This window comes from Urtica dioica, chromosome 6, assembly GCF_054948205.1.
Source record: "Urtica dioica subsp. dioica isolate 48M chromosome 6, U.dioica_male_clone48M_v1_H2, whole genome shotgun sequence".
Classification (NCBI taxonomy): Eukaryota; Viridiplantae; Streptophyta; class Magnoliopsida; order Rosales; family Urticaceae; genus Urtica; species Urtica dioica.
In genome coordinates this window covers 38681949-38702421 of record NC_142761.1, presented here as the reverse complement: position 1 = coordinate 38702421, position 20473 = coordinate 38681949, and the positions used below count along the sequence as shown (strand labels likewise).

General features: G+C 41.5%; 3 protein-coding genes across 3 annotated transcripts; all 3 read right to left on the bottom strand.

The window, feature by feature from the left end:
• Window positions 1-364: 364 nt before the first annotated feature.
• LOC149393990 (uncharacterized) lies at window positions 365-4003 on the bottom strand. The gene is made up of 4 exons (XM_089618233.1): window positions 3307-4003; window positions 1686-2846; window positions 1175-1527; window positions 365-1057 (listed from the first exon to the last, which is right to left on the bottom strand). Exons 1-4 carry the CDS (start codon window positions 4001-4003, stop codon window positions 365-367), a joined length of 2904 nt encoding a protein of 967 aa, XP_089474359.1.
• Window positions 4004-9464: 5461 nt separating this feature from the next.
• On the bottom strand, window positions 9465-11360 carry LOC149393989 (uncharacterized). The gene has a single exon (XM_089618232.1). The coding sequence runs from the start codon at window positions 11358-11360 to the stop codon at window positions 9465-9467; it is 1896 nt and encodes a 631-aa protein (XP_089474358.1).
• Window positions 11361-16604: 5244 nt separating this feature from the next.
• On the bottom strand, window positions 16605-19087 carry LOC149393988 (uncharacterized). The gene is made up of 4 exons (XM_089618231.1): window positions 18969-19087; window positions 18152-18869; window positions 17662-17943; window positions 16605-16724 (listed from the first exon to the last, which is right to left on the bottom strand). Exons 1-4 carry the CDS (start codon window positions 19085-19087, stop codon window positions 16605-16607), a joined length of 1239 nt encoding a protein of 412 aa, XP_089474357.1.
• Between the last annotated feature and the right edge of the window lie 1386 nt (window positions 19088-20473).

Genomic DNA, 20473 nt, shown 5'->3' with positions numbered 1-20473 from the left:
AACACGCATCAACGTTACAAAAAAAAACCCGACAAAGCAAGCGAACACAATCGAGGGCTATAGCACCCCAGGTTCCGCAAGCACGTTGGAAATTATGAAGTCCACAAACCATCAACAAACGATGTATAAAAACATAGAAAAAAAAAGAGGAAAGAAGACGATTATGCGAATGGGAGAGCTTTCATTTATCGGCAATACACCCGTGAGGGAGGGCCCACAAAAGATAATAAGGGCTCGAAAAGACGCACAACATACCGCGTCAACAAAAAGAAAAATAGCCAACAAATTATGGTTCGCCCTGAAACGCATACATAAACATATAATAATACCCTAATATCTAAATAAACAAAACGCATCAAGACTACTAGCCAATGCCATCTAGAGCATTAATCCTCTCGGCGTCTTCCGGAACATCTCTGTTTTCCATTCGGACCGTGCGATCCACATCACCATCAGAAGCCCCTGACATCCTCGGACCCTCCGATGCTTCGACTCTCTCAGCCGCCCGCCTAGCCGCACGTGCGTCATCCGCAGCGATGTACTCTGGCGGGATATAACTAAAGGTAAGCGGGCCGGGGTTCTCCATCATAGTCTGCCTCCGACCATAGAGCATCGCATCCCACTCCAAAGAGACGTTCTTAGCCTCAAGAGACGCTCTGAGTTCGGTAATCGACTCAAGTGCCTTGTCCAACTCCAAGCGAAGAGAACACGAGTCGCCATTACATGCGGCCGATGCTTCAAGCTCGGCAATCCTCTTTCCCAACCGCTCAATCTCAGAGCGCGTGAAAGCCACATCGTCATCACGATCCCGGAGTTTCTTTTCGGCTAGCAACTGTAGCTCACGAGCTTGCTTCACCAGGTCACCGGAGGTGTGACGGATAGTTCTCTTCTCCGCTTCGGAATTCTTTAAGTCAATCTTCAGACAGTCCACCTCCCTCGATAAGCGATCAGCATCTTTTCGAGAACGTTCGGAGGTCTTCATTTTCCCCTTTAACTCGTCCACCTCCGCCTTCAACGATCGAACAACCTCCTCGGATTCCACGGACTCCACAAAAGCCTACAAAGGGGAACGACAATATAAAACAAGACGCATATACCCAAAACATATGTTCGTACAAAAATACATTTAACCAGGTATCAACACTAAAAGGAACATATGAAATAAATCACCAACCATCATGAGACGCTCCGAGTGGGAGGACATCAACTCCAAGCAACTCATCCGACTCACGGATGCGAGCCGCTCATGCGGGACTGCCTTGACAACCGCGGTGATACGTTCACCCAATCTCCTCCCGCGCCCCGACGTGGACGACGAGTCTCCCTTTAATCTTTTCTCAAGACCATCAGGAATAGGGTCAGTAGAACGCTTCCTCGTGAACACCTCCAACGACGGATGCTCAGAAATAATAGAGGGGCGAGCCGGCACGACCCCCGTCTCGCACACACCCGGGCTGCGAATTATCGGATACTGCGAGCTCGGCCATCCACTGCGTTCATTGCGAGCGTGGGTGCCTCGAGCCATCCCTGCGAAGAAGAAGAGGATTAAGCAAAACTAAAATTATTATACTAATAATTATAGTAATAACAATGGCAAGTAAATATTGGGAATGTATGCACAATTGGTGGAACACGATCACCCACGCGCTACACACAATCGCCTCTCCCACGCCAATAAATAATACCGTCAACTGTCGATGGCTGGGGCGAGGAAATCGACGGATCCGCGGGTGACATCAAAGGAGCTACCCTCGACGGCAAAGTATCAGGAGTCGCGACCTCATGTGACAAAAGACCTCCAGACGGCGATAAAGAAACCCACGGGATATCGAGGGAATGATTCGAAACGGGAGAAGCCACAAAGTTGCCGAGAAGTTCCGTATAGGCCTCAGAAGTTTCCTCGAAGATCTCTGGGGACGGCGGGGTAGAATTCGACACAAGAGGCGCATCGGGGACCCTCGATGCGCACGGCTCAATGCCATCGACCACGCCCGAACGAAACGGAAGCCAACCAAACTCCCACCATGTGACACGAGACCGATAAAACTCAGCACATAATGCGTCGTCAGGTAGCGACCGAATCAGTTGGCAGAACTCTGTTCTGTTCGCTCCCTTGCTCGCACTGAAACTAGCCGGTAGACCGAATTCTCGAGGAGCAATACCGTACAACTTGTCAGAAATCCAAAACCACCGTTTCTTCCATCCCCTACGAATTCTCTCAGGAAGACCCAAAACCTCCGGCCTCCGAGTACGGTCCATGAAAAAGTACGAACCCGAAACCGAAGGCAAGGTAACAAGCCTCACCAAATCACGAAAATCCCCCGCCGTCATCGCCTGACCAGAAAACCACGACCAAATCATGTAACATGCCGAGATAACCCAATAGGCTGTAGGACTCAACTGGAAGGCATGGATGCGAAGGACCACTAATAAGTCTTGTACGATAGGCTGGAAGGGGTAACTTAACCCGCACATGAGACTCTCGAGGTGTACCGGTCCGTAACCCAAAGGAGGACAACTTGGAATATCATTCGGAGAAGGGGCGAGAGTGAGAAACGATTTCGGGATGCAAAGCTCCTCCCGGATCAGTTTCAACTCCTCCGTGGTGATAGAACTCTCGACCTCCAAGACGGACGGATTGGACACCTTTCCGTGGGAGGCATGCTCTTTTTCGTTTTTATTAATGGCTACCGTTTTGCCTTCTCCTGAACTTTCTACCCACACCTTCCCCGCCGCTTTCTTCCTCTCTCGAGGCTTGTCTTGTTTTTGCCTTGCTTCCTTCCCCTCTTTTCTCCTCCTCAGCTCGCTAAGAGGGATGTCATCCGACTCGTGATTAGATTCGGGACCTGCCAACGCAAAATAGTGAGAAGACAAACTCCGAATGAGACAAAAATATGCTCATAAATGTCTCACGCCATCCGCTACATGATTACAACGCGTGCGTACGAAGCTAAGGGCACAAAAAATCACATCCCACCCAAAACATAGCTCAAATGTGCATAAAAAAATAAATAACCCATAATTCCCACCAAATAGTCACACAAAGCATCCACCAAGTATTCAAGGAAATTTAAAGCATGGCAAAGTCCAAAGATCACAAAGTCCTCAACACATTCCAGAGTCCTTAGACAAACCGCAAGCATTTCCATATGACCCAAAAATTTCATGGCCAAAACACAAGAGAACTCTATATAGTGTTGTGCCAAACCACCTCAAATTATACAAACGTGTGTATTCATGGTATGAGAATCATGCTCATGGGAACCAGAGAGTGCAATAAAAAGAGAAAAAGAAGAAGAAACGTACCTCCTCCGGCCGCCGAGACAACCCCCGCCGCTAGAGCACTCGTTGTCAACTCCACCTCGACCTGACCCGACATCGACGACTTATGCATGAAGCCTCTACCAGTAACACGAGTCGAAGAAGCGCATCCAGTCGCCGAATCCTCGCCGACCACCTCGGACGGAGACTCGGTCCTGGGTCTGCCACCGATCCCTGTTGGAGATCCCTGCGGAATGGCCGACACCCCGCTCTCCCTCACCGCCTTCGCTGACCCGGCCCGCGTCCGCACCGAAGGCATCGCAGAGCCAACGCCGGCGACCTTCGGGCTTCTGACATTCTTCGGGGAAATTCTCGCCATCTCCTTCGCCTGAACAATCTCACCAAGGGACCGTCTTGCCACAACCTGGACGACCTCCGCGTGTGACCCCACCACTCGTGCACCGCAAGAATCTTCGACTCCGATGCCGGAGGCACGATGTCCGCCACCGCCGTCAACGAAATCCGCCTGGTTTACTTCCGCCAAGACGCTCACCCAGCCAAAGTCATCGTACCTAAACACATCTGAACCTTGAACCTCCTCCGTGGAAAACAAATCGTCAAGCAAATGAACCCCAAACTCTTCTCCCGGGTCAAAAGCTTCCCCATTGTTTGAATTAATTTCAGACAAACGTACTAAATCTAAAACCTCGGACCCGTCATCAATGGGGTCGTTGAGCACCATCAATGAAGAGGGAGAAAGTAAAAAAAAAAAAAAAAAAAAAAAAAAAAAAAAAAAAAAAAAAGGAAGCAGAAGTGTGAGAGAAGAGGAGGAGCCAAGAAGCTATTCTCACCTGAAATCCGACGTTTTTTTTTGTTGCAGAATGAGCTTCAATCTGGCAAGAATGGTGGACGATGTGTTTCTAGGGTTTTTGCACTGTTAGTTTCAAAATGAAAGAGATGAAACTCAGAGTAATGCTTTTCCCGTGTAGAAAGTCTCTGTTTGTTTCTTTCTTCTCCTTTAAAAAAAAAATAGTAATAAAAAAAGGGTAAAAAGAAAGGGAAGCGTGTGTCAGAATGTGCTGATGTATAACAAAAGAACAATTTCAAAAAAGAAAAAAGAAAAAACATGTGTATGTCAGAAGGAAAAGTGAACATTGTATCATTTGTATGTACATAGAAATATATACATGTGAATTTTTTAAAATGCCCATCTAGGCGCATGCTCATACTCATATATATCAAAAGAAAATATGCATATGCATATGTATATATGTATGGATAAGCATGTATGTACGGCAATAGAAATATATTTATACATATATATACATGTACTTAAAAAAAAAAAAAAAAGGAAGTACATATATAAAGAAAATCCAAGTACATACAAATAAATATATTTATATAAAAAAAAAAAGAGGAAGTACATATATAAAGAAAATCCAAGTACATACAAATAAATATATTTATATATAAAAAAAAAAAAAAGGAAGTACATATATAAAGAAAATCCAAGTACATACAAATAAATATATTTATATAAAAAAAAAAAAAAAAAAAAAGAGTAGACTCAAAAGAATTTCGGAATCGACATCGGAGAAGAAGATTAGAGAATTTCTCACACGACAAGTCGCGCAAGAAACTGGGGGGTTAATGTTATGACGATATTTTCGCAAAATAAAAACGACACCCTAAAATAAGAAACGGCACGTCAAGTCAATGCACAAGGCCCAAACCGATGAACACATCGCATGAAGTCAAAACCCGAGTCTAATTCTCGTGAAATGTCTTTCAAAAGACTTGTAAATAATTTTTTCAAGCTAGGCTCCTTGAGAAATCTTCAAGACAAAATCACAAGAATGACCACCCGGTCGGTCAAAAAAGAAGACCACCAGGTCATTTTCACTCGGCCAAGACCACCCGGTCATTTTCACTCGGTCAGTTTCACCCGGTCAAGACCACCCGGTCAAGACCACTCGGTCGGCCAAAAAAGGAAGACCACCCGGTCGCCTTCGCCCGGTCAAGATCACTCGGTCGTCTTCGCCCGGCCAAGATCACCCGGTCATCTTCACTCGGTCAAAACCACCCGGTCATCTTCACTCGGTCAAGACCACCCGGTCGTCTTCACTCGACCAATATCACCCGGTCGTCTTCACCCGGCCAAGATCACCCGGTCGTCTTCACTCGGACAAGATCACCCGGTCGTCTTCACCCGGGCCAAGACCACCCGGTAGTCTTCGCCCGGCCAAGACCACCCGGTCGCCTTCACTCGGCCAAGACCACCCGGTCATCTCCACCAAACTCCTTGGTCCCTATAAATACTCCACTCATTCACAACACAAGGTAAGTTTCTCTCAACTTGTCAAAACTCTACAAAAATCACACGACCACTTTCTCTCTCTAGAAAACATAGAGACAAGTACAAATTGTTTACCAAAAACACAATACAACACGACTAATGTTGAGCGTCGGAGAACGCGCCGAGGGAAAACCCTCCGCGTCCCTCTAGATTCACGTTTCATTTGTGGTTAGGTGAAGGTGCAAGGATTCAAAGACCCGGCGAAGAACACGAAAAACATAGACAATCCAAAGACCCGGAGACTTGAAGATCCGAAGACCCGGAGACTTGAAGATCCGAAGACCCGGACACTCGAAGACCCGAAGATCCGAATAACACAAACACGACGAGAAGAGAAGAACTTCACCAAATCCAACCTACGTGCGATCATAGGGTCCGGCCCTAGATCGAACCACGGACGGTTCTTAGTGTAAACCCAAAAACGCGGTTAACAATAATTATTGTAGTTAATTTAAAATACAACTAAGCTGATAATAATAATAATAATTTATAGATATCAAACCTAATTAAGTTGATAATTAAAAAAAATATTGTATTATATATGTATTTGATTTATAATTTATGTTTCATCTGCGAGTTTTTTGTTGTGTTGGTTCTAGAAAACCAACTTCACATGGGCTTGTACTGTTGTACACTTGCATCTGAATACTGATTTCAAAGTCATTATTTGTACTTCTGAAAGCAATGTAATACCCAAAAGCTTTTGGATGAGGATGTTTTGTATGCATAGTTTATATGCGTAAGATTTCATGAGATTGCATTTTCTCAACATCAAGGAGACCAATTTGTTTTTTTTTTCTTTTCATTTTTTTTATCAGTTGGCATAAATTGGGATTGATGTTTAGTCTCTGGGTTTGGTCGAGAGCCTGTCCCTAGTATGTGAATATACTCATTATTTTTCCCACGCCTTAAACATTCAGTTTGAGTTGTAATTCTTATCTGTTTTAGAACAAAGCAATCTCGTCTAATCACCCGGGAAAAATAAAAAATATATATATATAAAATAAAGTAAGTAACGCTAAAATGGAAGAAATTTTTTTACCATTTCTGTCGAGTATGACACACTTTAATATCGTGGAAACCTCGAAATCACACGTAAGAGACACTCGCGGTAGATGCTAAGGATCTGAAAAATGGAAGACTTTCTGCAATATCCTCTCTCACCTAAAGCCTCTTTTAAGTCTTGTATGTCTAACATTCAGTCAATTTTGTGTAACCATGTCACATAATTCATGAGGTCACATTTGTTGCAGTTTGTAATTACGACCCTCGGTGTAAGCAATGGCTATCAAATTTGGTATCAGAGCCGCTCGAAATGGGAGTTAGTTCGAAAGAATTTATGGAGAAGGTGTTGGTGTTCACGGCTGAAACTGCCGCTGCGACCGAGAGAATGAACATTGCTCTCTCATTCACAAGTGTTACACCAAAAATGTTCTCTATCTTTGCCATTCATATCAGGCAGTTTGGCATTACTAGTATTTGGGTGGCACCACTTTGACCCTCCTTTTCTTTTTATCCTGGAATTTCCTACAAATTGTTAACAATAGGTAGTCATTTTTAGATGCAACTTTCCTTCTTAAAGCATATATTTAATCGACATTAGACAGTAACATAATTTAGAATGACGTTCTTCAGTAATTTTTTGTAAAAAATTTACAGGGCCATCTTGGATGCCAAATAGCCTTTCCTTTAATACTCCGTCGAAATTACTACTACATGATTCCATTACCAAGTTTCTCGGTCTTGGAAAAGTAAGCAGTGGTTTTACTTTTTAAGATCAACTCAGTAGAATAGAAAAAAAGGATAGAATTACTATTGTTTTTAATTTTTAAACATAAACTCATTTGGAAAAAAAAAAGACAAATTAAATAACTTCTCCTGAATTAATGTACTACCACTACGGTATTATTAGTACATGGACATGAAAATCTATGTAAAAGGTTCGTTGGTTGTTCTTAACACCAAGGTTTAAAATATCGGCGATATCTCACGATATATCGCCGATATATCCATACCGGGACAAGCTCGATATAAAAATGGGTATATACCGTTTCGTTTTATAAAATCTCGTTTTAATATCGAGATATATCGACTAAATCTTCAAAATATCGCGATATTTTGAAGGTTTTAAAACCCCAAATATCGAACGATATTTTAAAAAAATCGCCCATATTTATTATAAAACTTTAAAAAATTTAAACTTTAAATGAGTTTTCCGGGCCCAAAATCAAATTAGGCCAACGAAAATTGGGGCCCAATTGATTATTTGAAGTGAATGTATTCTATAGCTATATATAGTGTGATTCCTTCCATTGCTTAGTTTCAATTTCGATGTGAGACTTTTCTCTTTTGCACTATTCCTTTTTCTTTCTTTCCTTACACGTAATGTAGTGACATATGTGACATATTAATATTAGATTATAAAATCCACTTGTAATAATCTATATATATATATATATATAATCCACTTGTATACAATTTATTTTTTTTATGAATATATATGTATTATAAATTATATATATATACATTTTTCCACATCATATTTACAATATCTATTTATATATTTTTATTCATTACAATTAAATTATATACATTTTGTAAAAGAAAAAAAAATCAAACTTTTGAATATATATAAGCATAAGTTAACATAATTTTAATTTGTAATAGTTTTTTAAAAATTATAAATTACATCAATAATTACTTTTATGTAAATTATATAATAATGTTATTTGAGTACATATTAAGATAAGAAGGTTGTTTTATTACATTTTTTAATATTGAGAAAGTAATGTATATATTAATAATGTATATCTATAAGAAAAAAGTTATAGGTATATTTTAAATTTGATTGTTTCATTAGAAATTTAAAAATATAAATAGTGGTACATATTTTATTATATTTTGTTATAAGATTTTTGTCGATATATCCATCGGTAATCGATATATCATCGATATATCACCGATATAATCGGTAGTCGGTATTAAAATTGTTATAGAATATCCGTCGATATATCCGTCGATACCCGATATATCCATAAAATCAGAACCTCGGTATCGGTATCGGTATCGATATTTTAAATGGTGTGTTAATTTATTTTTGTCTGATAGTTTTAGATTTTTTGGATTGATAAGTTTGTTATTATTTTTTTCAAATGTCAAAATATAAAGTAAAAAGGCTCAAGGATGTAAAATTTTGGAATGGATAGATCCTAATGCGTACAAGACCAATAAAGTTAATTTTTGGATTGTGGAGGGACATAGATAAATTTATTCAAAGAGTAGTGACACAAGTCGGATTTTGAAGATTTTCTTATTGAAGGAATGATTTGAAGGAATGTAGGAATTGTGTTAATAAATTTGACTCCTTAGTTTTTGGGTCTCTTGCAGATGTTGTCACTATACATATGATACAGAACAACTCCGAGAGCTACAAAGATCCAGAATAAGCAAAGATCGTCAACTTTTACTAAATTACACTGTATACAAATTATTGTTTTCCTGCGATCAGCTTCTGTAATTACAATAATTTTTTTTATCAATATGAGTCCAGTACTATCATCACAGTCACTAAATCAACGACCAAGTTATTGTGATTTCATTAACATTACAATCAAATGTTTAAATTTTTTCAAACGTTTTATCACCGCGCCTTTGACAAGTGGAAACAGCAAAGAAGACAAAGTTTCTACATTCAGAGTATTACATTTGGTTTCTACGGAATATGTGGCTCCAACTTACAGAAATTAAGAAAATAAGAAAAAGAGAAATTACTAACCTTGACATGTCAAAACTAAGACCAGTAAATATTCGAAATTTATAACCTTCACCGCCTATTGCAGGGGTTATTTTACGTGCTTTTCAACCTCATTTCATGAATCTTCTTCAAACTGTTCCTTGCTATATAATCAGGTACCACGCCGCCATAGATCATATCCTTGAGAAGCTTGAGAGCAACACCTATTTGATCCACCTTTATGTAGCCTTGGACCAGAGTGTTGTACGAAAAAATATCCGGCATAATATTCTTTATTGAAATTTCTTCAACCATCTCTGTTGCTTTCTCCATCTCACCTTGTAGGCAATACCCATTTATCAACGTGTTGTAAGTTATCAAATCTGTCTCCCAACCATTTTGAATCATTTCTTCAAACAATTGCTGAGCCTTATCCATCTTTCCATTTCTAGCAAAGCCATCGATAAGAATATTTCGAGTCACGATGTTGGGATGGATATTTCGTGACACCATCTTGTCAAAAAACCTTTTCGCTCCTTCCATATTATTTGAACGACACAAGCCACATAGCAAAGAGCTGTATGCGATTATGTTTGGAGTCAGACCTCTTCGAATCATCAACCCAAACACAGCCAAAGCGTCTCGTGTCCTTCCAGCCTTGGAGAAAGCATCCACTAAGTTAGAGTATGTTATTACGTCCGGTGATAAACCTTGATCCTTCATTTTGTCAAACAGCTCATTCGCTTCTCTCCATAGGCCCGACTTGCACAATCCGTAGATTAAAGAATTGTATGTGTAGATATTGGGCTTGAGACCCCTCTTACTCATTATCTCAAGATTATCCGGTGCTTCTTTGGGTCTTCCGTTTCTGCAAAGAGCATCCGACATTGTATTGAAAGTAATAATGTTGGGGAATATTCCAGAATCGTTCATCTTCTCAATGAGCAATTTTGCCTCTTCCAATCGACCAGCCTTACACAACGCATCAATTAGACACGTGAACGTGACAACATTAGGTTTCACACCTTTTTTTGGCATCGATTCAAACAGTGAAACTGCTTCCTTGATTTTCTCGTCTTTGCAAAGTGAATCAATTAGAATACTGTAAATATGAACATCGGGTGAAAATCCATCATTATCCATGTCGGCTAGAAGTTTCTGGACTTCTTCCCAATGGCCAGATTTGCATAATCCATTAATCAAAGAAGTATAGCTAACAACATCGGGCTGAAGTCCGCGGCTGGTCAGGCCCCGAAACAAGCTCAACGCCTCCTCAGTTCGTCCTTCTTTGATGAGCCCGTCAATGATTACATTAAAACTGTATAAATCCAGTTTAATCCCCTCAAAGTTGACGATTCGCTTAAGAAGACCGATTGCCTTTTGGGTCTCTCCGGCCTTGCAAAACCCATTGATGATGGTTCTATATGTTACCTCATTACACAAACCTTTCTGCTCGACCATCTTCTCGAATAACTCCATTGCAGCAACCATAGAACCTTCCTTACAAAGCCCGTCGAGAAGAGGATTCATGGTGAGCGAATCAGGACGAATCCCGCTTTTAATGGCCACTGAGAGCACTGAGAAACCTGACTTCGCACTGTTTGACCGCCATAAACACTTAGCAACAATAGTCAGAGTACAAACATCGGGTTCGAAATCGGACCCGCGAAACCTGACGAGATGCGAGTACATCGAAACCACAGTGGAGCACTGGTTCATCTTCGACATCGACCCAATCAATTGATTGAAACTCCAAACAGAGGGCATGGGTCTCATATCAGAGAAGTTATTGAAGAGATGCAGAGCTTCGACGACTGTAAAGTCTCTCGATTTGCACCGAGTTTGGACCAATGTCTCAAACTGAGCGCGTGAACTATAATAGCGAAAATGGGCAAAGAGAGGAGCAGAATTACCGGTTAAGAATTGGAAAGCTTTCATCTTCAAACCCATTCCCAATTTCAGCAATCCGGATCTCATCGAATCTCTAACGGAAGCTCTTCTGCTCAGCATGCGAGGTTTCTTATTTTGATTTTGCCCTATTTGATCTGATTTTTTTTTCTTCTATATTATTTGGGGGATTGACACAAATATACCGTATGAATATGAATGTCCATTACCAAATATAGCCCAAAATAAAAAATTTGACACATGTAGTATCTAGATCACTGGGTAAAGACTATTATATCACTAAAACTCATTTAAACGAAAAAAACCATTCCGAAGCCAATTCCCTCTTTTTTTCTCAAAACTTTCCACACACACCTCTTCATCTTCTTCTTCTTCTTCTTCTCACTCGATCGCTCAACCTCCACGCTCAACCCAAGCCACGATTTCCCTCAACCAAACCCACGATTTCGGTCAACCCAACCCATCTTCGCGCTCTCTCTCTCTCTCTGTCGCGCCTCTCCTCGCTCTCTCGCCTCTCTTCTCGCTCTATCTCTTGCACACCTCTTCATCTTCATCTTCTTCTTCCCACTCGGTCGCTCAACCTCCACGCTCAACCCAACCCACGATTTCGCTCAACCAAACCCTCGATTTCGCTCAACCCAACCCATCTTCGCGCTCTCTCTCTCTCTCTCTCTCTGTCGCGCCTCTCCTCGCTCTCAAGCCCCTCTTCTCGCTCTATCTCTCTCGACCCTGTTTCTTTCTCTCGGTCGCGCCTCACCTCTGTGTTTCTCTCTCTCCACGATCTCTATTTCTCGCTCACCCAAGATCTCAGTTTCTCGCTCTCTCTCCCCCGATCGCGATTTAGGGTTTCTCGCTCAAGGTAAGTCTCGTTTTCCTTTTTTCCATTGAGATTGTTGTTATGGTTGATTTATTTAAGATGATTGTGTAGATTGTTGTTATCTGATAATCGTGATAATGAATGGTGCGATTTTTTTGAGATTGTTGTTATGGTTAACTGGTGTTGCGATTTTTTGTGAGATTGTTGTTATGGTTAACTAGTATTGTGATTTTTTGTTATCGTGAGATTGTTGTGTAGATTGTTATTGTTGCGATTTTTTTTTGGAGGATTTAGTGAGATGTTGCGATTTTTTTGATGTTGTTGTGGTTATCTGTATTTTTTTGAGATTGTTGCGAATTAGTGAGTAACTGGGTTTTGTATGTATATTGAAAAGACGTGAACAATGGTAAGAGATGATATCTCCTTTGGTAAGTTTAGAGAAGTGAAGAAATTGTGAAATAGAAGGCGTGAACAACGTAAGAGAAGTGAAGCCAAACAATGGGTAAATATGAAAATAGGATTTGTGGTCTTAGATGTATACAAAATGTTAGAGCAGAGAGTGCATGAAACGTTGTTCCTCTATCTCTATGTGTGTGTGTTATGGTAACACCATTGGTGAAAGAGTATTCCTTCTAATTTATCTGTTATGGTAACAGTGATTCTGACTTGATTTGTTTTAGGTTTAATCTTTAATGACGAAGTCTAAAGGAACCAAGGTAGAGGAGGTCTCCTCAAAAAGTGTCCGAAGAAGCACTAGGACGGCGAAGAAAAGGAAAATAATTTCGCCATCCGACGATGACGACGCGTTCATCGTCGCACCACCAAAGATGAAGAAGGTATAGAATAAAAATTAAGTGACTTAATTAGAGCAATGTATGGTTATTTGATTTTGTTTTGTGTTTGATATAGACAAAAAAACAAGGCTGAGCCCTCGGGCGTTGCGGCCGCCTCGGAGAGTCCTACCACTGTTATTTCCCGAAAGGTGAGTGTCACAAACTTATTTTTATGCTTGAGTTCGTGACAGATGTGTCACGGACTTGATGACTTCGTGACAGATGTGTCACGATGTCAGCGAGTCCGTGACACATCTGTCACGAAGTGGGTGAGTCCGTGACACATCTGTCACGAACTCAAGCATAATGGTTTCAGTAATAATGTCATTGACTTATATGTGTAGGAGTGGAGACGGTTTATACCGGAGTCCAACGTTGAAGGATTTTCCTTTAACTTTCACGGGGGATTGGAAAATTTCCTCGCTCTTTTACTCGGCCGCAGCGCCGAAACTCAAGCTGGTTTCGCCCAATCATGTTTTGGGCAGTTTGTGGGGCAACCCAAAATAGTCCGGTCATCGGCGATTATAATCCACTTGGTGTTGAGGACCGGGAGCTTCGACGGAGAAACCACTGACGGGCTTCTAATTGAGATTGGAGGCCAAGTCCGGGAGTTCACGAAGAGAGACTTCCAGGAGATCACATTCCTCAAAGTCGTCGATGACTACGAGGAATTCAAGTTCGAGGGGGTTGTTTCTAATGACAGCCTATTCAAAAAATTCTTCCCGGGGAAGTATTTGAGTCGGAACTTGGTCAACCAATTCTTGGAGGCGAGCGTAGATTGGCCGACAGAAGTTCAGGTAAATTACCTGAAAATTTACTTCGTCTTGAATGTCCTCCTGGCGGACGACGCGAAGAACAGGACACCGTGCTTAGAGCTCATTAAGGCGGTGGAGGACACGGACACATTCGGTCGCTATCCATGGGGCAACCTGTGGAACTACCTTCTCGGCGAAGTCCGGAAGTTTGTGGAGAAGGGTGGCGAGCCATTGGATCAAGGTAAAAAAAAGGAAGCTCCATCTCCCCGGATTCGTCGAGCCGCTTCAGGTTTGGGGGTACGAGTGTCTTCCTTTCCTGCGAACATGGGGGTTTGTGAGAAAGTCTCCACCACAGCTCGGCCAATAATGCGTCGGTGGAAGTCTATCGGACTTGTTCAGGATGCCGCCATGAGAGGAATCAACTTCAATGAGGTAATAAATTTGTAGGTTAATTCATACTTAATATTGATCACACTCATTTGTTAACTTGTCCCACGTATAGGTTGAATTTCACGGAATCGGCGACACTTCTTCAAGCGTTGCAACCCCTTCTACGACGCTAGCAGGGGCGGACAAACGCCCGGAGAAGAAACCCAAAAAAGACGCCCCACAACCAGAAGCACCACCACCACAACCACCACAACAACCATCCCATTCATAAGCACAGACAGTTGATGTAACACAATTTTGGGTTTCTATTTTAATTTAAATAACCATACTCCGTGACAGATGTGTCACAGAGTGGATTCACTCGTCAGCCAGCTTACTTTGTTATTTTGGTCATGGGCAGTCCCGGCTCGACTCTCTCGAAAATTTAGTTGGAAATCTCCACGAGCGTTTCCGCTATATGCAAGACGACTACAGGAAGTTCAAAAAGGATATTTTGGACGCGGTGAAGAGCTACAGAGTGGCTCTTGATGAACTAGATCAGTACTACGATTGGAGAAACGCGTTGCAGTTAGAAAAGAAGCGCCGAGAGAAGAATGCCGAAGAGAAAGCGGCCAAATTAAAGAAGTACGAAGAAGAAAGCGGAAAAAGAAAAGAAAAAAAAAAAGAGGAACAAGAATATTTTGAGAAGCTGAAGAATATGTAGGAAGAAGAGAAGAAAATGCAGGAAGAAGAAGAAGAAGAAGAGAAGAAGAAGAGAGAAGAAGAAGAGAATAAGAAGAAAGAAGAAGAGGAGAAAAAGAAGAAATAGGAAGACGAGGAGAAGAAGAAGAAAGAAGAAGAGGAGAAGAAGAAGAAAGAGGAAGACGAGGAGAAGAAGAAGAAAGACGAAGAAGAGAAGAAGAAGAAGAAAGACGACGAAGAGGAGAAGAAGAAGAAAGACAACGAGGACAAGAAGAAAAATGACGATGACGGGGACAAGAAAAATAAGCAGGACAAAGACGACAAGAAGAAGAAGGACGATGACGCCAAGAAGAGCAAGAAACCGAAGGAGAAGAAGAAGGATGGCAACCAAAAGAAGAAGAAAAACGAAGTCGAGAAAGGGAAAAGGAAGCAAACCAGTCAACAAGAGGTACAAGATATGCAATAGACATATTATTTTGTTGTTTAAAATCTTAAATGCGGAGATGAGTGGATTCACTCCGTGACAGATGTGTCACGGAGTGTACTTAGTCCGTGACACAGTGTCACGGAGTCGCTGAATTTCGTTATTTTGATTACACTCATGTTGAACTAAATGATTTTGAATGGCCAGGAGGACGAAAGTGATGTGGAAAACACACAAGGTCAACAATCTTGGGGTGATGAAGATTCGCCTCTCAGTCTGGAAGTCCAAATGAATGCAGAGGCTATGGAAGAGTATGAGTTGTTAGGGACACAGGGGGTTCAAGAGGTACCTCCATTAATTTGATGGTTGAACTTAATTCTTGACTTGTTTAGAAGCATGACTTTATAACCATATGAATTGTTATCTTTTACGGTTGAACTCAAATAAGCACATGAATTGTTATGAATTATTATTTTATGGTTGAACTCAACAATAAACTTGAACTCAAATAAGCATATAATTGTTATGAAATATTATTTTATGGTTGAACTCAACAATAAACTTGAACTCTATTTCTCTTGTTGGATAGATATATGACTTGAACACACCGAATCCCCATATCCTGATTGAAGACTCACCTATCAAGAAACATTTGACCCGGCAACGACACAACCCCGATAGGTTTACTCCTTCCAAAAAGGGGTTGCCTTTTCTGAGGTTCACGAATGCTCCGGACGTGCTTCCTGATGAACTGCCACTGTCGGAGGTAACCAAACGACCGAACCAGGATGACGTTGACGTCATGAAGTTGTGGATCCAAGTCGGCTTGAAGAGGGGCCACACGAACATATCTCATGGCAAACCAAAATATAAGCCGGAGGAAGAAACCATAGCGCCTTCTATGGAACTTGGACAGATGGCTATCAACCAGAAGACCTTCTTCTACAACATGTGGCACGAGGACGGTTGGTTGTCTGATCAGGTATTAATGTGTGTTAGTAATTTTTAAAATATGTCTTGTTTTGCAGCTCACTTCGTGACAGATGTGTCACAGAGTCAATTCACTTCGTGACACATGTGTCACAGAGTCAATTCACTTCGTGACAGATGTGTCACGGAGTCAATTCACTCCGTGACACATGTGTCGCGAAGTGTACTTAGTCCGTGACACATGTGTCACGGACTGAATTCACTACGTGACACATTTGTCACTGACTAAACTCACTCTGTGACACATGTGTCACGGACTGAGGTATTTAGTGCTTATGTTTATCTTTTGTCGTGCAGCATGTGGACGTCGCGATGTACTACCTCCGGAAGAAGAAAAAGGCGGGTTTGTTACGTCACTCCTTCACCATCATGTCCACGGTCTTCTTTAAGTATCTCCGAGATACTTACACTCAGTTCAATGCTAGCCAAGATCCGGGTGTATTCTTAAAGAAGAAACTAAAAAAATGTGTCGTCGACCACATTACCGGGGAGTCTGGAGCGGAGCAATTGGTGGACCCATGGGACGGAGTCGATGATGTCTTCATCCCTGTCATAGATGGCGGACACTGGTATGTTCTTGTTGTCAATGTGCGTTCAAGGTGTATAACGGTGTACGACTCCATGAGTTCCACCGGTGGACACCAAACACTTGTGGACATGGAAGTTGGAAACTTGGCCACCATTTTGCCATATGTTCTGCCGGCGTTCTACTCTCCAATGACGAAATATTCAAGATCGTCCACTCCGATCAAATGCCACAACAAGACAATGGGTAAATCTTTTAATTCTTAATTTTACATTCTTAATAACACATTTTAATTAAAGCATGCATTTTTTGTTCCTTCAGAAATGATTGTGGCATGTTTATGATCAAGACTGCCGAGTTTTTGGCGCACAACCTTCCATTGTCTGATTTGAAATAGGAGGACATGATCATGTATCGACAGAAGATGACCACCGAATTATACCGACACGGAGCGCTAAAACTACACACGCGTGGAAATGTCAATGTTGAGGCAACTTAAAATTATGTGTTTATGATTGTACGCATGTGTTTATAACTATATACATGTATTCTTAGAACTTTATGTATTGTCTTGACATCAATTTCTTAGTTTAGAATTTTTTGTATTGTTTCAAAATCAATTTATGTATCACAAACTAACTTCATTTCGTGACAGATGTGTCACGGACTGAGATCACTTCGTGACACATGTGTCACGGACTATGTTCACGTCTTAACAATAAGATTGTTTTATAAACCATTCTTAACAATAAACTCAATACCAATAAAGTTCAAAACATTCAAAATGTAATACATAGCAAAACACCAATGACCCATCCCCGGAGCCCTCATTTCTGGAGGAATTGGGTTGCGACACGTAGCTCTATTGTGACCTACACCTCCACAACGGGAACATTTACGAAGCGGGGCATCAGATTCTCCAAGAGAGGGAATCCTTCTCTTCTTAGGTCTACCCGCCGGACGACCTAAGAAGTTAGGCGGATTTACTTTGATCTGCTTGATTTCGTCGGAAAAATTCCATGACGATTCACTTCCTTGAGGATGAATAACCCCTGCATACGCCAATTTCCAATACTCGGTCGTGTAGTACTCTGCACAATAGCTCTCAACTGGTAGGTTGCGTAAGCGACAAGCCGCAATGGCATGGGCACATACAAATAGATCAGTTTGAAATTCTCGACACGAGCACGTCTTATCAATCAAGTTCACTGCCCATGGTGTTCCTTCTATGTCTAAAACCTCGAATTCGTATACTGCAGAAGGCCGGACCTAAAACATAAGCAAAAAAAAAGTTTAAAGATAACCACTCAGTCCGTGACACATGTGTCACGAAATGACCCGAGTCCGTGACACTTGTGTCACGAAGTGGATTCACTCCGTAACACATGTGTCAAGGACTGAAGTCACTCCGTGACACATGTGTCACGGACTCGGGTCATTTCGTGACAGAATTTAAAAATTAAAAATACACTATAACCTGCATATTTGCCGAGACAGCAAGATTTTTTAACATTTCGGTATGATATTCCATTGACAACACACTTTGAGTTGATGCCGCCTTTTCTCGTCGTTGGTAGAACCAAACTTGCATTCTCTCCCTCAACCAATCAAGGCACTTCACTATTGGAAATGATCTTGCTTTAACAGTTAACGCATTCAAAGACTCTGCGTTGTTTGAAGTTATGATCGTATACCTTGATGTCTTGAAAAAACAACGTGCCCACTTCTCATTTCCTACTTCATTGACAAGGTACGGACGTATCAACGGGTCTTCCTTGTCCAACATGCGCATAAACTTTTGATATTCAAATATAGTATACGCTTTTTCTGCACCGTAGAACTTCCAATTGAATTCCTTGCCAAGTTTTTTGAATTTTGCCTTGACGTTATTCTTCACGTGGTATGCGCAAAAACCATGTTCTGCTCTTGGAATAACTTTCTTCGCGGCGTTAATGATTCCGGTGTTTCGGTCGGATACGATGACCATGTTATCCCTCTCCCCCAATGCTTCCTTAAGTTTGTTGAAGAAATAAAACCAGGACTTGGAAGTTTCGGACTCACCAATACCATAGGCAAGCGGGAATATTTGCTCATTTGCATCCATCGCGGAAGCCGTAAACATGCTGCCCTTGTGATAGTTTGTCAAGAAGGTTGCATCAACAATTACAATAGGCTGACAATACTTCCATCCCTCTCTGAACGGAGCCAAAGAAACGAAAAATTACAGGAAGTATTTATGACGGTCAGTTTTTAGGTCGATGAGAGAACCTGGATTCTTTTGCTCTAACATGTACTTGTATTTTGCAAGAGAGGCATATGACTCATCATCAGTCCCATACAAGGATTGTATTGCACATTCTTTTGCCCTCCATGCTTTTCTGTATGAAATATTGACTCCAACCTCTGTTTGCATGTAACTCTAAATCTCCTTTGGGGTACAACTATGTACAGTTGGATCAATAAATTTGTGTTTCACCCTCTCTCCAACCAACTCTGCAGTAGCTTGCGGTTGCCCTTTTTGTCTTTCCTCCACAGAACAAGTGTGCTTTGGATCATATCTTGAACCATAAACACATACACACGATCAAAAACATTTTAAAAATAAAAATGCATCCATTTCCTGACATATCTGTCACGAAGTGCATCCACTCGTGTCAGGAGTGGATTCACTTCGTGATAGATCTGTCACGGACTGATTCATCTATGAAGAGAAAGGAAATTTCAAATAAAATCAATTTTTAGGTCGTGAAATTTTACCTTCTAATTTCAAAACAATCCGTGTTCTTTAGCTTCACTGCCCGGACCGCCCAATCACAATTTTTTCCCGCACAAATTACATGAAGTTTGAGCGGAGATGAGTTCTTCGTTTTGAACCGATAATGATTATTGATTGCATCCATCCACAAATGCTTCAACAACGCCGCTTTGTTTGCATATAATCCTTTTTTTTTACACGTACCAGAGATAAAATGTCCAACACCTCAATATCGTTACTCTCGAAACATGTATTTGATTCGGGAACCGTAACCGAACACCCCTCATTCTCTTGGCTCGATACCTTCTCTTTTCTCTGTGATCGAGTTCGCGACTGTGGTGGAAGAGGAGGCTCTTCCTGGTGTTGAGTCTGTGGTGGAGCCTCCATCGACAAAATAACTGGTGGTGGAGACCTTCTGGATTGGGGTGTTGCCTGGCTAACAGTATTGATGTCATCCAACCCAACATTATCATTGTCGAAAGCCTCCGGACTTGGTACGTCCCATTCACGTGCCTCGGATATAGGACTCGGCATGTTTGGAATGATCCTGCTTCGATTGCAACCAAATCCATTCTCGCTTGTGTTTGGTGTTGGAGTGGATCCAACCCGTGGAGAAGACGCGTCATCCGCTTTTTTATCCTGAAATGCCTCCGGACTAATCTCAAGTACAAGATTCAACTTCGTCCGGTTCGGTTCGTTCTTCCTCAAGTACAAATAACATCGCAAACTTTCGTCGTTGTCTATGGTTGGCGGTACGAGCCTGTCAGCTTCATGTTTGACGTTGATTGAATGCGTTGCAGGGGTCACGTTCAACCGAGCATACAATGTTTGCATCAAACTTTGGTAATTCAATTTGGTAGGAAGTAAAAGCGTAAGAGTAGCACCCTCTTGATATACGCCCGGTTTTACCCACTTCCCGCTATGCTTAGCATATAAACATATTTCCGCCATACCTGTATACGTTCACTCGTATTAGATATGAGTATTAAAATACGGTTATTAACATGGAAAAACATCCAGTTCGTGACACTAGTGTCACGAAGT